This window comes from Heteronotia binoei, chromosome 21 (assembly GCF_032191835.1).
Source record: "Heteronotia binoei isolate CCM8104 ecotype False Entrance Well chromosome 21, APGP_CSIRO_Hbin_v1, whole genome shotgun sequence".
Classification (NCBI taxonomy): domain Eukaryota; kingdom Metazoa; phylum Chordata; class Lepidosauria; order Squamata; family Gekkonidae; genus Heteronotia; species Heteronotia binoei.
In genome coordinates, this window is record NC_083243.1 from 8,489,122 (window position 1) to 8,506,427 (window position 17,306).

The 17,306-nt window shown below is 51.4% G+C and overlaps 1 protein-coding gene across 1 annotated transcript in view; it reads left to right on the forward strand.

Moving 5' to 3' along the window:
* TXNDC16 (thioredoxin domain containing 16) overlaps positions 1-17,306 on the forward strand; it is a 79,544-nt gene that overhangs the window by 36,175 nt on the left and 26,063 nt on the right. Inside the window, exons 10-12 of the mRNA XM_060262847.1 lie at positions 2,894-3,029; positions 4,723-4,869; positions 6,563-6,622. Coding sequence (XP_060118830.1) covers positions 2,894-3,029; positions 4,723-4,869; positions 6,563-6,622 — 343 coding nt within the window. The remainder of the gene's footprint in view (positions 1-2,893; positions 3,030-4,722; positions 4,870-6,562; positions 6,623-17,306) is intronic.

The window sequence follows — 17,306 nt, forward strand, 5'->3', positions numbered from 1 at the left end:
AAGTAAATAATATATTTTCCACTACCTGGCATTAGATTTTATCAGATGCACGGCCTGGTCCCACAAAATCCCATTTATGTCAGATCTGGGCCTCCCAACGAATGAGTTCAACACCTCTGTTTTAACTGGCGGAACTTGAAGGCAGCTTACGGCGCATGCCAAATGGTTATAAAAAACAGTAAGAACCATATAAATAAAACAACAGTTAAAAGAAGCAACGTAAAAAGTCACAACTTAAGAACTCCAGTTAGGACCGTTAATAAATAAAAACTTACATCGGTCAAATGCTCTCTCTCTCTCTCGGCTTGACTTCGCGAACGAAGATTTAAGAAGGGTGCAGTAGTCCACGTCTGCTGCAGGCTCGCTGGTGGCTGACAAGACCAATGCGGGACAGGCAGGTCCGGCCACAGTGGCTGCAGTCTGATTTGGGGTTGGTGCTGTAGCAGTGCGATTCTTCCTCAATCTCCTTTTGTCCTCAAGACCAGCTATGCGTGCGTTCTCAAAGGAAGAGACAGCCTGGTGGATGGTGTGCCTCCATGCTTTGCGATCTGAGGCTAGGTCAGACCACTGGTGATGGTTGATGCGACAGGTGCCAAGGGATTTCTTCAAGGAGTCCTTGTACCTCTTCTTTGGTGCCCCTCTATTTCGATGGCCGGTGGAAAGTTCGCCATACAGAGCAATCTTGGGAAGGCGGTGGTTTTCCATCCTAGAAATATGCCCTGCCCAGCGCAGCTGCGTCTTCAACAGCAAATGCAATCCTAAATAAAACCATCTTCAGCTGCCTCCTAAAGATTAAAAAGAGAGATAGGCCAGGCACACCTCCTTTGGGAGGTTGTTCTGTAAATGCGGGGCTACCACCAAAAAGGCCCCCTCTCATGCACCCACTAGACAAGTTTCTTTGATTGGGGGGACCAGTTTTTTTTCATATTAGGCCTCACTGTTGTTTCACACAGGGCTTTTTGTAGAAAAAGGCCAGCAGGAATGCATTTGCATATTCGGCCTCATTCCGTGATGCCCAGCCAGCCGGAACTGCGTTCATTTGGGGGAAAACGGTCAGGAGGGTCTCTTGCTGTGACCTTAATTCGCAAGCAAGAACAAATGGGGGTAGATGGTTCCAGTCTTATGCCATTTAGGGCTTTAAAGGTCAAATCCGGGGCTTTGGCGCAGGGACTCCTTTGTATATTAGGCCGCACCCCCCTGATGTAGCCCATCCTCCTGGAGCTGACAGTAGACCCTGCACGAGGAGCCCGGTAAGCTCTTGGAGGATAGGCTACATCAGGGGGGCGTGGCCTCATAGGGAAAAAAGCCCTGGTGAAAAGGAACACCTTGAATTGCCTGTGAGAGCAGACCAGTAACCAGTGCGATTGCTGTCCTGTTGGGGTCATGCGCTCTTGGGATTGCCGACAAACACCATTCTGAGGAGAGGGGTGTGGCGAATTTCATTTATTCATTACTTTCGATTTCTATCCCGCCCTCTCTGCAAGCGGACTCAGGGCGGCTAACAGTCAGTTCAAATATATCATTACAATTTTAAACCAATGAAATACAGTTACGTTTCAAACGTTTCGAAACATTTTACGGCGCTGTACAACGGCGATATAGACGGGATCTTTCCTTTCTGATAGTGATCCTGTAACGGTCGTAACTCCTCAGCGGTGTAGGGTGGCAGTCCTCTCCCGGTTAGGTGCTGAAAGCCTGCTGAAGTAATTCCGTTTTGCAGGCCGTGCGGAATTGAGAAAGATCCCACAGGGCCCTTACGGCCTCCGGGAGGGCGTTCCACATCTCTGGTGCTGCCACCGAGAAGGCCCTAGCCCGTGTGGAACACAGTTTGGCCTCTTTTGGCCCAGGGATGGACAGCAGGTTTTGTGTCCCTGAACGCAGTGCTCTCTGGGGAACAGGTGGAGAAAGGCGGTCCCGTAGATAGGCAGGCCCCGACCATAAAGGGCTTTAAAGGTCAGTGCCACTACTAATATGCCTGGATGCTAGAACAACCTTTCCATTCTGTGAACATATGAAGCATATGAACATATGAAGCTGCCTTCTACTGAATCAGACCTTTGGTCCATCAAAGTCAGTATTGTCTTCTCAGACTGGCAGCGGCTCTCCAGGGTCTCAAGCTGAGGTTTTTTCACACCTATTTGCCTGGACCCTTTTTTGGAGATGCCGGGGATTGAACCTGGGACTTTCTGCTTCCCAAGCAGATGCTCTGCCACTGAGTCACAGCCCCATCCATGGCTCTCCAGGGTCTCAAGCTGAGGTTTTTTCACACCTATTGGCCTGGACCCTTTTTTGGAGATGCCAGGGATTGAACCTGGGACCTTCTGCTTCCCAAGCAGATGCTCTACCACTGAGCCCCCATCCCTCCCCATGAACATATGAAGCTGCCTTCTACTGAATCAGACCCTGGGTCCATCAAAGTTAGTATTGTCTTCTCAGACTGGCAGCGGCTCTCCAGGGTCTCAAGCTGAGGTTTTTTCACACCTATTTGCCTGGACCCTTTTTTGGAGATGCCAGGGATTGAACCTGGGACCTTCTGCTTCCCAAGCAGATGCTCTACCCTGAGCCACCATCCCTCCCAAACATATAAAGCTGCCTTATACTGAATCAGACCCTGGGTCCATCAAAGTCAGTATTGTCTTCTCAGACTGGCAGCGGCTCTCCAGGGTCTCAAGCTGAGGTTTTTTCACACCTATTTGCCTGGACCCTTTTTTGGAGATGCCAGGGATTGAACCTGGGACCTTCTGCTTCCCAAGCAGATGCTCTACCACTGAGCCACCGTCCCTCCCCTGGTTCCGTTCAACACTGAGGTGCCAATGAGAACCCCTAATCCCACCCCACCAATCTGGAAATCCGCCCGGGTAGAAATTCAGCCTGTCCTCCTTTGTTTCTGCAGGGTGTGAAGTACTTGGTCTTGAAGGACACAGATGAAATCCTAGCGCTGGTGGAAAGCGATAAACAGAGCCACCCGATCCCAGAGTATGAGGAGGAGGAGGAGGAAGAAGAGGAAGCTGGTGAAAGTTATGAGCAAGGTAACCATAGCAACCGCTTCCCTCTGCAGCCCTCGAATTATCGTCAAGTTTATGGCAGGAGTTTCCATCTTTTTTCGAACCTGTGGGCTCATTTGGAATTCTGACACGGCGTGGTGGGCGCAACAACAAAATGGCTGCCGCAAAATGGCTGCCGCAGGAGGCAGAGCCAGCCACAAAATGGCTGCCGCAGCTTAACTTCAGTCCCACAGTGTAGAGATGCTTGCGCTGTGGTGGCAGCTAGGGTTGCCAATCCCCAGGTGGGGGCAGGGGATCCCCCGGTTTGGAGGCCCTCCCCCCGCTTCAGGGTCGTCAGAAAGCGGGGGGAGGGGAGGGGAATGTCTGCTGGGAACTCTATTATTCCCTATGGAGATTTATTCCCATAGAAAATCATGGAAAATTGATCCGCGGGTATCTGGGGCTCTTGGGGGGGCTGTTTTTTGAGGTAGAGGCACCAAATTTTCAGTACAGCGTCTAGTGCCTCTCCCCAAAATATCCCCCAAGTTTCAAAAAGATTGGACCAGGGGGTCCAATTCTATGAGCCCCAAAAGAAGGTGCCCCTATCCTTCATTACTTCCTATGGAAGGAAGGCATTGAAAAGGTATGCCGCCCCTTTAAATGTGATGGCCAGAACTCCCTTTGGAGTTCAATTATGCTTGTCACAGCCTTGATCTTGGCTCCACCCCAATGTCTCCTGGCTCCTCCCCCAAAGTCTCCTGGCTCCACCCCCAAAGTCCCCAGATATTTCTTAAATTGGACTTGGCAACCCTAGTGGCAGCTGATGCTGTAGCAACATCAGAAACAAAATCTGCACAGCCAATCAAATCTTCAGTGATCTGCCCACTTCCTAGAAACACTTGGTGGGGGCCGAGAGGACTCCTGGCCTAAAGAATGTGGTTCCTTTCAGGAATAGGTGAGGGCTTCTAGTGCCATTGCCTGTTGGTAGTTTCAGAGGAGAAGCTAGCCCAGAATAGGACTGCCAAGCCCCCGGTACCATAGAGTTTTTCCCTCCCAAAATGCTAGAGTGTCCAGGGAAACCATAGAGTTTCACCGGAAATGCCTAGAGCGACCGGCATGTGACGTTAACAACGCGATGACATCACTCATGGGTGACATCATCATGCTGCGCGTGCGAAACAAGTCCCCCACTGGAGGCTGGGGGGGACTTTGTAACCCTAGACCAGTAGCCTTTTAGAATCACAGAATTGGAAGGGACCTCCAGGGTCGTCTAGTCCAGCCCCCTGAACAATGCAGGAAATGCAGAGATGCCTCCCCCCCGCCACACACAGTGACCCCTCCTTTATGCCTAGAAGAAGGCAAAAAACCTCCAGCAGCCGGGCCAAACTAGCCTGGAGAAATATTGCTAACTGACCCCAAAGCAGCGAACGGCATTTCCCTGGGCATGTAAGAAAGGGCTACGAGAACTATGCACAGATACAACCCTTCCTGCCGTCCTTCTCATGAACTGCCTAAGTTCACAGGATCTGCCTTGCTGTCAGATGGCCCTCTAGCCTCTGCTTCAAAACCTCCAAAGAAGGAGAGCCCACCACCTCTCGAGGAAGCCTGTTCCACTGAGGAACTGCTCTAATGGTCAGACCAAGAAGATTTTGGGGGTGAAAGCTGTGTCTGCTGTTGGCAGTAACTCCTGACTCCTCTCCCACAAAAGCGTACTGAAGTGTTTTTATTTCCCATGCAGAGATCCAAGACGATCAGGTGGTGGAATCTGTTGTCAGAGACAGGAAGCACGAACTCCCCCTGGGACACATCCAGACCCTGACCGAATCCTCCTTCAGCCCCACCCTGGCTGCTTCCGACTACCTGGTGCTTCTATTCTATGCCAGCTGTGAGTGAATTTATAACAAACAGCTGTCTGTTAGAATCATAGAGTTGGAAGGGACTTCCAGGGACATCTAGTCCAACCTCCTGCACAATGCAGGAAATGTACAAATACTGCCCCCTAAATTCACAGGATCCTCATTGCTGTCAGATGGCCATCTAGCCTCTGTTTAAAGCCAGTTTGGTGTCGTGGTTAAGTGTGCGGACTCTTATCTGGGAGAACCAGGTTTGATTCCCCACTCCTCTACTTACAGCTGCTGGAATGCCCTTGGGTAAGCCATAGCTATCGCAGGCGTTGTCCTTGAAAGGGCAGTTTCTGTGAAAGCTCTCTCAGCCCCACCCACCTCACAGGGTGTCTGTTGTGGGTGGGGGGAGAAGATATAGGAGATTGTTAGCCGCTCTGAGTTTCTGATTCAGAGAGAAGGGTGAGGTATAAATCTGCAGTCTTCTAAAAACCTCCCAAGGAAGGAGAGCCCACCACCTCCCGAGGAAGCCTGTTCCACTGAGGAACCTCTCTAACAGTCCGGAAGTTCTTCCTAATGTTGAGCTGGAAACTCCTTTGATTTAATTTCAGCCCGTTGGTTCTGGTCCGACCTTCCGGGGCCACAGAAAACAATTCCGCACCACTGTCTATATGACAGCCCTTCAAGTACAATGCCTTCTTCCATCCACCAATCTTGGTATCCAGCTCTGCAAAACACCCTACAGACTATAAATTGCAGAAATTCACAGAACAACCAGCACATTCCACAGAACAATCAGCACAGAACAACCATCTTCCTTTTCTTCACACCCCTTCCAACCCTCCCAGCAATTAACACAGAACAATGGTCACATTCAACAGCCAGTTTCCTTATCACTACCCTTCCAGGAAGCCCCACCAAACAATGGGCACATCCACAAACCTATTGCCCTTTCACCACACCCCCTCCAGCCCTAGAAATAGCAGCTCTCCAGCAGCCCCGGCCTCACTCAATGCACAGCAACCAAGAAGGTCAGAGCGCCTGCTCCGGCTGCAACGCCACTGAGGATGTTCTCCGCAGCCGAGAACGAAACGTCTGGAAGAAAATCTTTCTCCAGTAGAACACGGCACTTGAGTCCGAAAGATTCTACAAACCCTAATGTTGTTACCAGCCGTGAAAACCTGAAACCTGTGAATGTTGTTTTCATGAATCAAAGTGACCTCAGACGGGGCCCTTGCACACTCCGCCTTTTGACCTTCTGTGGCTTTTGCAGCTGGCGTGGGGTGGGGGGCTGAGTATCTGTAAGAGCTCAGCGCTTATCAGACCCTAATGGAGCTTAAGAGACCTACCTTTGGAAAGAGCAGCCCGGCCTGACAAGGCCCAACAAAGCCTCATTTATGTCAGATCTTATAACAAATGAGTTTGACACCACTGATCCTCCAAGAGCTTCCAGGGGCTCCTCGTACAGGGCCTACTGTGAGCTCCAGGAGGATTGGCTACATTGGGGATGGGCACGGCCTAATATTGCGAAGCCCCGCTTCCAAGTACTAGCCAGGGCTGACCCTGGTTAGCTTCCGAGGTCTGATAAGATGGGGCTAGCCAGGGCCGTCTAGGTCACGGTGAATAGTTTATACAAGTGGCAAAATTCAGTTTTTGTTGGCCCAGAAATTTGACTCATGGGGAAATTTGTCTTGTGGCTCCAGAATAATGGCCGATTCTGGGTTTTTTTCGGTGTAGGGGAAGCCGTCTCCCTGGTCGTGATGCAGTCTTTCGTAGAAGTGGCCGCTCGTTTGGAAGGTACGGACGCGAATGAAGAGAGAGCTCGTGTGGTGTCGCGGTTATAGCTTCGTATTGGGCTGGGTAACCCTGGGCTGGTCACGAGGGGGTGGCCGTAGCTGAGAGGAAGAGTCATTCATTCATTAGACCTTTATTGGCATTTATATCAAGAATGCAGCGTGGTTTAAAACCAACAGTAACAGTATAAAATATAATAAAACCTTGAAGTCCAACAAAAGTTAAATGACATAAAATAGCTGTGGGCTACGCAGAAGTAAAAAGCCTCTCTAATTTGGATCGCGACCTGTAAAAAGCAAGCAACGTGAGTAGCGACAAAGTTGTGTTTCCCGTGGAGTAAAAAGCGGACCTTGGTATTGTCAGAAAGGCCTTGATGGTCGGACAGCAGTGCATCTAGGTATCTTGCTCGTGGGCTGCTGTAGAAAGGGCAGTCCAGAAGAACATGAGGGACCGTTTCGATGACTCCTTGGCTACAAGGGCATCGTCTAAGATTGTGGGGGATTCTGTGGAGAGGAAGAGTCTCTGCTTGGCATGCAGAAGGTCCCAGGTTCAGTCTCCGAGTTCTCGTCTTGTGAGAAAGGGAGAAAAATACTTTTCTCTACCTGCTCTATTCCCGTGCATCATCTTGTCAACCTCTATCACGTCACCCCTGCAGTCGACGTTTCTCCAAGCTAAAGAGCCCCAAGCGTTTTAACCTTTCTTCATAGGGAAAGCGTCCCAACCCTTGAAATCGTTCTAAGTTGCCCTTTTCCTGCACTTTTTCCCAGTGCTATCGTATCTTTTTTGAGGTGCTGTGACCAACAATTGTACACACTACTCCAAATGAGGCCGCACTATCGATTTACGTCGTTGTTGTTCAGTTCGCACAGTCAAGTCCGACTTTTTGCGACCCCACGGGCCAAGTCACGCCAAGCCCTCCTGTCTTCCACCGTCCTCCGAAGTCTGCTCAAATTCGTGTTTGTTACATCAGTAACACTGTCCAGCCATCTCCTCTTTTGCCGTCCCTTTCTTCTTTTGCCTTCTGTCTTTCCTAGCATCGGGATCTTCTCCAGTGAGTGCTCCTGGATTTATAACGGTAAAGGTAGTCCCCTCTGCAAGCAGCAGTCGTTTCCGACTCTGGGGTGACGTCGCTTCACAAGATTTTCACGGCAGACTTTTTACGGGGTGGTTTGCCCTTGCCTTCCCCAGTCATTTATACTTTCCCTCCAGCAAGCTGGGGACTCATTTTACCCCACGTCGGAAGGATGGAAGGCTGAGTCAGCCTGAGCCGGCTACCCGAAAACCAGCTTCCGCCGGGATCGAACTCAGGTCGTGAGCAGAGAGTTCAGACTGCAGTACTGCAGCTTTACCACTCTGCGCCACGGGTTTATACAGGGGCTTTATTATGATACTGGCTGATTTGTTTTCAATTCCCTTCCTAACAATTCCCAGCGCGGCGTTGGCCTTTTTTAAAATTGCAATCGCACATTTTGACGGAGTCAGAATTTGCATCATGATGACTACAGTTGGCTTGTGACGTGGCTGCGGTAACGTCTTTAATCTTTCCAAACATACAGAGAGGAGCACTCTTTTCCCCTGGTCAAGCATTTTGGGGCCGGCCTGGGTATTCTGCGAATGTCTCCTCCCTTTGCTGTTGGCGTCAGGCTGTGCGTGTTTGAGAGTGAGAAGGGGGTGGGGTGGGGGGCTGAGCCAGGAGATTTCTAGTAGTTGGTCAAGGAAAAGGACCAAACTGCCGCTTAAGCCTTTTACTGTCCAAAAGTAAATGAATATGGTTCTGATGGTTTGATGTTGGACCCAAACCCCAATTCCAATTATTCTCCCCACAGTGGGTTGCTGCTGTGTACATGGGCCGGACTTCCTGCTGCAGTTGGGGGGGGGGGGATCTTTCTAACCCAGGGGTGGCCAAACTGCGGCTTCGGAGCCACATGTGGCTCTTTCACACACATTGTGCGGCACTCAAAGCCCCCATCATCTCCTTGGCTGGCTTGGAGAAGGCATTTGATTCTTTAAATAACTTCTTCAAGCCAAGCCAGCCAGGGGAGGGACGGTGGCTCAGTGGTAGAGCATCTGCTTGGGAAGCAGAAGGGTCCCAGGTTCAATCCCCGGCATCTCCAAGTAAAAAGGGTCCAGGCAAGTAGGCGTGAAAAACCTCAGCTTGAGGCCCTGAAGAGCTGCTGCCAGTCTGAGTAGACAAGACTGACTTTGATGGACCCCTGAGGGTCTGATTCAGTATAAGGCAGCTTCATATGTTCATATATATGTGGCTTGAAGAATGTATTTAAAGTTAAAGTTGTTTTCTTTACACCTCTCGTTCCCCATCTCCCTCCCTCCCTTCCTTCCTTTACCTACCTTCCTTCCTTCCTTTACCTTCCTTCCTTCCTTCCTTCCTTCTTCCTTCCTTCCTTCCTTCCTTCCTTCCTTCCTTCCTTCCTTCCTTCCTTCCTTCCTTCCTTCCTTCCTTCCTTCCTTCCTTCTTTTCTCCCTCCCTCCCTTCCTAACTCCCTTCCTTCCTCCCTCCCTCCTTCGATTCCTTTTCGTTCCTTCCTTCTTTTCTCCCTCCCTCCCTTTATTATTCCCGCTCTTCCTCCCTCCCTCCCTTCCTTTTCCTTCCTTCCTTCTTTCTTTTCTCCCTCCCTCCCTTTCTTACTCCCTCTCTTCCTCTCTCCTTCCCTCCTCCCTCCCTCCCTCCTTCCTTCCTTCCTTCCTTCCTTCCTTCCTTCCTTCCTTCCTTCCTTCCTTCCTTCCTTCCTTCCTTCCTTCCTTCCTTCCTTCCTTCTGTCTTTTCTACCTCCCTCCCTTCCTCCTCCCTTCCTTCTTTTCTCCCTCCCTCTCTTTCTTACTCCCTCTCTCCCTCCCTTCCTTCCTTTTCCTTCCTTCCTCCATCCCTCCCTCTCTCCCTTCCTTATCCCTTCCTCCCTCTCTCCCTCCCTCCCTCCCTCCCTCCCTCCCTTCCTTCCTTCCTTCCTTCCTTCCTTCCTTCCTTCCTTCCTTCCTCCCTCCCTCCCTCCCTCCCTCCCCTCCCTCCCTCCCTTCCTTCCTTCCTTCCTTCCTTCCTTCCTTCCTTCCTTCCTTCCTTCCTCCCTCCCTCCCTCCCTCCCTCCCTCCCTCTCTCCTGCCTTATTCCCTTCTTCCTTCCTTCCTTCCCTCCCTCCCTCCCTCCCTCCCTCCTTTCCTTCCTTCCTTCCTTCCTTCCTTCCTTCCTTCCTTCCTTCCTTCCTTCCTTCCTTCCTTCCTTCCTTCCTTCCTTCCTTCTTCCCTCCCTCCCTCTCTTCCTCCCCCTCCCTCCCTTCCTTTCCCCCTCCCTCTCTTCCTCCCCCCCCTTCATCTGACTTTTATGTCTTATGGTGCTCAAAACATCTGTCATCTATTCAATGTGGCTCTTAGAGGAAGCAAGTTTTGCCAGCCCTGTTCTGACCCCTTTCCAGTCCTGTGAATGCTGTTTTCATGAATCAAAGTGACCTCAGAAGGGGCCCTTGCGCTCTCCGCCTTTTGACCTTCTGTGGCTTTTGCGGCTGGCGTGGGGTGGGGGGCTGAGTATCTGTAAGAGCTCAGCGCTTATCAGACCCTAATGGAGCTTAAAAGACCTACCCTTTGGAAAGAGCAGTTTGACTGGCACTTAGCTGCCTGGAGCGTGACATAAACAACACAGAGGAAGAGTGGGGTGATTAGATCAAGAGGCAAGCGGGCTTTTAAAGGCAGGGAAATGGAACAGCGGCAAAGGCCTGGCTGGGAATTGCATCCTTCCCCTTCAGTTACTCCTTCTACTCCTAGAGTGGCCCTCGTTTTCACGCTGACAGGGACTGAGCTTCCATTTGTACAGTGAAGAAAGGGGGAGACATCTCTGTCTGCTGCCAGAACTGAAGCACCGATGTGCATAGTGTCATGGCATCTCTCCCCTTAAGAACATAAGAGAAGCCATGTTGGATCAGGCCAGTGGCCCCTCCAGTCCAACACTCTGTGTCACATAAGAACATAAGAGCAGCCATGTTGGATCAGGCCAGTGGCCCCTCCAGTCCAACACGCTGTGTCACATAAGAACATAAGAGAAGCCATGTTGGATCAGGCCAGTGGCCCCTCCAGTCCAACACTCTGTGTCACATAAGAACATAAGAGCAGCCATGTTGGATCAGGCCAATGGCCCGTTCAGTCCAACACTCTGTGTCACATAAGAACATAAGAGAAGCCATGTTGGATCAGGCCAATGGCCCCTCCAGTCCAACACTCTGTGTCACATAAGAACATAAGAGAAGCCATGTTGGATCTTGCCAGTGGCCCCTCCAGTCCAACACTCTGTGTCACATAAGAACATAAGAGAAGCCATGTTGGATCAGGCCAATGGCCCGTTCAGTCCAACACTCTGTGTCACATAAGAAGAGAAGCCATGTTGGATCAGGCCAATGGCCCGTTCAGTCCAACACTCTGTGTCACATAAGAACATAAGAGAAGCCATGTTGGATCAGGCCAGTGGCCCCTCCAGTCCAACACTCTGTGTCACATAAGAAGAGAAGCCATGTTGGATCAGGCCAATGGCCCATTCAGTCCAACACTCTGTGTCACATAAGAACATAAGAGAAGCCATGTTGGATCAGGCCAGTGGCCCCTCCAGTCCAACACTCTGTGTCACATAAGAACATAAGAGAAGCCATGTTGGATCAGGCCAGTGGCCCCTCCAGTCCAACACTCTGTGTCACATAAGAAGAGAAGCCATGTTGGATCAGGCCAATGGCCCGTTCAGTCCAACACTCTGTGTCACATAAGAACATAAGAGAAGCCATGTTGGATCAGGCCAATGGCCCCTCCAGTCCAACACTCTGTGTCACATAAGAACATAAGAGAAGCCATGTTGGATCTTGCCAGTGGCCCCTCCAGTCCAACACTCTGTGTCACATAAGAACATAAGAGAAGCCATGTTGGATCAGGCCAATGGCCCGTTCAGTCCAACACTCTGTGTCACACAGTGGCCCAAAAAAACCAGGTGCCATCAGGAGGTTCATCAGTAGGGCCAGGACACTAGAAGCCTTCCCACTGTTGCCCCTCCCAAGCACCAAGAATACAGAGCATCACTGCCCCAGACAGAGAATTCCATCTATACCAGGGGTGGCCAAACTGTGACTCAGGAGCCACATGTGGCTCTTTCACACATATTGTGTGGCTCTTGAAGCCCCCACCACCCCATTGGCTGTCTTAGAGAAGGCATTTGTCTCTTTAAATCACTTCTCTAAGCCAAGCCAACCAGCAGCTTGGAGAATGCATTTAAAGCTAAAGTTGCTTTTTTTCTACCTCTCCCTCCATCCCCATCTATTTGCTTTCCTTCCTTTCCTTGTCTTGCAGCTCTCAAACATCTGATGTTTATTCTACGTGGCTCTTACATTAAGCAAGTTTGGCCACACTTGATCTATACCTTGCAGCTAATAGCCACTGATGGACCTCTGCTCCAGATGTTGATCCAATCCCCTCTTGAAACCATCTATGCGTGTAGCTGCCACCACCTCCTGTGGCAGTGAATTCCATGGGTTAATCACCCTTTGGGTGAAGAAGTACTTCCTTTTATCTGTTCTAACCCGACTGTTCAGCAATTTCATGGAGTGCGCACGAGTTCTCGTATTGTGAGAAAGGGAGAAAAGTACTTCTTTCTCTACCATCTCTATCCCATGCAGAATCTTGTCAACCTCTAGCATGTCACCTCTCAGTCATCATTTCTCCAAGCTAAAGAGCCTCAAGCACTTTAACCTTTCTTCATAGGGAAACTGCTCCAACCATGTAAGCATAAGAACATAAGAGAAGCCATGTTGGATCAGGCCAATGGCCCATCCAGTCCAACACTCTGTGTCACACAGTGGCCAATATATGTGTATATACGAATACATATATATATACTGTGGCTAATAGCCACTGATGGACCTCTGCTCCATATTTTTATCCAATCCACTCTTGAAGCTATCTATGCTTGTATCCGCCGCCACCTCCTGTGGCAGTGAAGTCCACGTGTTAATCACCCTTTGGGTGAAGAAGGACTTCCTTCTATCTGTTTTAACATGACTGCTCAGCAATTTCAATTGGTTTGTGGTTTGCCCTCTCACCACACCCCCTCCAGCCTAGAAATAGCAGCTCTCCAGCAGCCCTGGCCTCACTCAATGCACAGCAGCCAAGAAGGTCAGAGTGCCTGCTCCGGCTGCAACGCCACTGAGGATGTTCTCTGCAGCTGAGAACGAAACGTCTGGAAGAAAAACTTTCTCCAGTAGAACACGGCACTTGAGCTCGAAAGATTCTACAAACCCTAATGATGATGCCAGCCGTGAAAACCTGAAATCTTTGATAATAACATAATCGACCACACTGCTGCCTAATCTGGAACTAAATGTGTACTCCCCTGGCAAGTCATGTTGCATAGAAGTATTTAATATAGATCCATTAGAGGGGATGCAAACATTTGCCCGGAATACTCCCGCAGCATTAACATGGGGGGTCTTTAGAGTTCCTTGAAAAAAATCAGGAATTCGGGGAGGGAGTTGTGCTGGTCAAGACCCAAGGGTTTACATAACGCGTAATTATCGTTACCTATTCTAGCGTTAAAATCACCCATAATTATATGTTCAGCAGAGGGGTACTCCTGCTGTAGGTTCTCAATATACGTGCTAAAACTGTTCCATTGTGCTGAAAGGTCTCCTCTGTTTAGACAAGGGGGTAAAAATACATTCACCATTATTAATGCTAGGGCTGATAAGTTTAAGCAAAAGCGCCTGGGCCAGTGAAGAGCAAGGGGGCTTCACAAGCAAAGATCCCAGATCCGTGTACACAACATGGTCCCTCCAAGACCAGTGCCCCTCATCTAATCTGGGAGAACTGGGTTTGATTTCCACACTTCTCCTTCACATGCAGTCAGCGGGGTGACCTTGGGCCAGTCAGGGGAAGGTCTTGGCTTCTTTGCCCTGTAGGTGACCCTCCAAAGGAACTGGTTGGCTGCTGTGTGAGACAGGAGTCTAGACTAGATGGACTACTGGTCTGACCCACCAGGGTTCTTCTGATGTTCTTATGAAGGCCTCAGGCTCTCTGCCCTGTTGTTGGCCGTCCAGAGGAACTGGCTGGTCACTGGGTGAGACAGGAGACTGGACTAGATGGTCCCTCACTGGTCTGATCCAGCACGGCTCTACTGATGTTCTTCTCAGGGGAAGGCCTCAGCTTCTCTGCCCTGTTGTTGGCCCTCCAGAGGAACTGGTCGGCCACTGGGTGAGACAGGATGCTGGACTAGATGGACCCTCACTGGTCTGATCCAGCAGGGCTCTTCTGATGTTCTTACCAAGGGAATGCCTCAGCCTCTTTGCCCTATTGTTGGTCCTTCAGAGGAACTGGTTGGCCATTTTGTGAGACAGAATGTTGGACCGCTGGACTGATCCAGCAGGGCTCTTCTGGTGTTCTTATGAAGACCTCGGCCTCTCTGCCCTGTCATTGGCCCTCCAGAGGAACTGGTTGGCCACTGGATGAGACAGGAGGCTGGACTAGATGGACCCTCGCTGGTCTGATCCAGCACGGCTCTTCTGATGTTCTTCTCAGGGGGAAGGCCTCAGCCTCTCTGCCCTGTTGTTGGCCCTCCAGAGGAACTGGCTGGTCACTGGGTGAGACAGGAGGCTGGACTAGATGGACCCTCGCTGGTCTGATCCAGCACGGCTCTTCTGATGTTCTTCTCAGGGGGAAGGCCTCAGCCTCTCTGCCCTGTTGTTGGCCCTCCAGAGGAACTGGCTGGTCACTGGGTGAGACAGGAGGCTGGACTAGATGGACCCTCGCTGGTCTGATCCAGCATGGCTCTTCTGATGTTCTTCTCAGGGGGAAGGCCTCAGCCTCTCTGCCCTGTTGTTGGCCCTCCAGAGGAACTGGCTGGCCACTCTGTGAGACAGGAGGCTGGACTAGATGGACCCTCGCTGGTCTGATCCAGCAGGGCTCTTCTGATGTTTTTATGCTTTCTCTACCCAGAGGGGCTAGTACTCTGTAGTGTGTGAGGCATGTCAGGTGATGGTGGAGAGGCCTGGGGCTTTAGGAGGGCCAAAGAGGGTGCTCAGGTTGTACGGGGAAAGGGAGGTTAAGAAAGGATGGGGTAGGAGGGAGATGATTCAGGTGGGGAAACCTTCATTTCCTCTGCAAGTGTGTTTAGCGCCAGAATCCAGGACGAGAGCATGAATCCGTTGGAGACCCTGTTGTAGGCACTTGCACGCACACTAAACAACACACTTTTAATCGACTTGCAAACAATCATTGAGGTGGATTGACACTGCATTATTTAGCATGTGTGAAAATGTCTTGTGTTTTAGGCATTAGCTTTTGAAGAGGGTAATGGGCCGGCCGGCCAGGGGTTCAAGGGGGCACTAATACTCACTGGCGGGGTTGGAGGCCCGCTCTCTCGGCTCTTGGAAAGGTTTTTGGCCACCAGAGGGCAGCATGCCAACACTTGCGGATCCCAAAAGCTCTTTCGTCTTTCTCTGTCTCCCTGGCAGAAAACGATTCACAAGCTGGAAGACAGAGCTGGACAGTGTGAACACATTACACTTGGGAGACCAGAGAAGCTGTGGCTCAGTGGGAGAGAGCATAGCTGGCACGCAGGAAGGCCCAGAGCGGGGAGGGGCTGTGGATCAGCGGTACAGCATCTACTTGGCATGCGGAAGGTCCCAGGTTCAATTCCCCGGCATCTCCAGTCAAAAGCAGCAGGTGATAGGAAAGACCTCTGCCTGAGACCCTGAAGAGCCAGGCCCGTAGCCACGGGGCGCACAGGTTCTCCACCCACCCACCCCCCTCCACCTGTGTGGCCCCTCCTTTCCCACCTCTCTCCCCGCAGCCCTGTTTTCGCCACCGCTACTCTCCCCGGTCTCTCCCCTGCCTCCCAAGCTGTCCCTGCAGCCCCGTTTTCACCACCACCACTCTCCCCAGTCTCTCCCCTGCCTCCCAAGCTCTCCCTGCAGCCCCGTTTTCACCGCCACCACTCTCCCCGCAGCCCCGTCTTCGCCGCCACCGCTCTCCCCGGTCTCTCCCCTGCCTCCCTCTCTCCCTGCAGCCCCATTTTCGCCACCACCACTCTTCCCGGTCTCTCCCCTGCCTCCCAAGCTCTCCCTGCAGCCCCGTTTTCACCGCCACCCGCTTTCCCTGGTCTCTCCCCTGCCTCCCTCTCTCCCCGCAGCCCCGTTTTCGCCACCGCCACTCTTCCCGGTCTCTCCCCTGCCTCCCAAGCTCTCCCTGCAGCCCCGTTTTCTCCACCATCGCTCTCCCCGGTCTCTCCCCTGCCTCCCTCTCTCCCCGCAGCCCCGTTTTCGCCGCCGCTGCTATCCCCGGGCTCTTCCCACCCCCAAGAGCGTGAGAGAAAGAGAACTGGGGGTGGTTGCTGCCTGTTGGAAGAAGCAACCAAGCCTCCACGGCCCTCCCCACCCAAAATTTTTATGTCCTGGGCCCCCCCGCACCCCAAAATTTCTGGCTACGGGGCTGTGAAGAGCCCCTGTCAGTCTGAGTCTGATTCACAGTAAGGGAATGTCATGTGTGGATTTGGGTTCTCTCAGCAAATTGTAAACAGCTTCAGCCGTCTGCCCCACCCCCTACATTTGGATTGGGGCTGCCAGAAACAAGAAGATATTGGATTTATATCCCGCCCTCCACTCTGAAGAGTCTCAGATCGGCTCACAATCTCCTTTCCCTTCCTCCCCCACAACAGACACCCTGTGAGGTACATGAAGATATTGGATTTATATCCCGCCCTCCACTTCGAAGAGTCTCAGAGCGGCTCACAATCTCCTTTACCTTCTTCCCCCACAACAGACACCCTGTGAGGTAGATGAAGATATTGGATTTATATCCCGCCCTCCACTCTGAAGAGTCTCAGAGTGCCTCACAATCTCCTTTCCCTTCCTCCCCCACAACAGACACCCTGTGAGGTAGATGAAGATATTGGATTTATATCCCGCCCTCCACTCCGAAGAGTCTCAGAGCGGCTCACAATCTCCTTTCCTTTCCTCCCCACAAGAGACACCCTGTGAGGTAGATGAAGATACTGGATTTATATCCCGCCCTCCACTCCGAAGAGTCTCAGAGCGGCTCACAATCTCCTTTCCTTTCCTCCCCACAACAGACACCCTGTGAGGTAGATGAAGATACTGGATTTATATCCCGCCCTCCACTCCGAAGAGTCTCAGAGCGGCTCACAATCTCCTTTCCTTTCCTCCCCACAACAGACACCCTATGAGGTGGGTGGAGCTGGAGAGGGCTCTCACAGCAGCTGCCCTTTCAAGGACAACCTCTGCCAGAGCTATGGCTGACCCAAGGCCATGCTAGCAGGTGCAAGTGGAGGAATGGGGATTCAAACCTGGTTCTCCCAGATAAGAGTCCACACACTTAACCACTACACCAAACTGGCTCTCCTACACCAAAACAGGGTTTTAGCCTCCCTGCTGCATTCTGAAGGATCCCAGCAAGGGCTTTTTAAAGCAGGAACGCACAGGAATGCCGTTCCGGCTGGCTTGGCGTCAGGGGGTGAAATAATAGCCTAAGACTGATTGGATCTTCTTGCAGTCCGAGGGACTCTCAAGATTCTTCTCCAGCGCCACAGCTCAAAGGCATCTATTCTTCTCCACTCGGCCTTCCTTATGGTCCAGTTCTCACAGCCGTACATTACTACTGGGAATACCATCGCGTTGACTAGACGGACTTTTGTTGG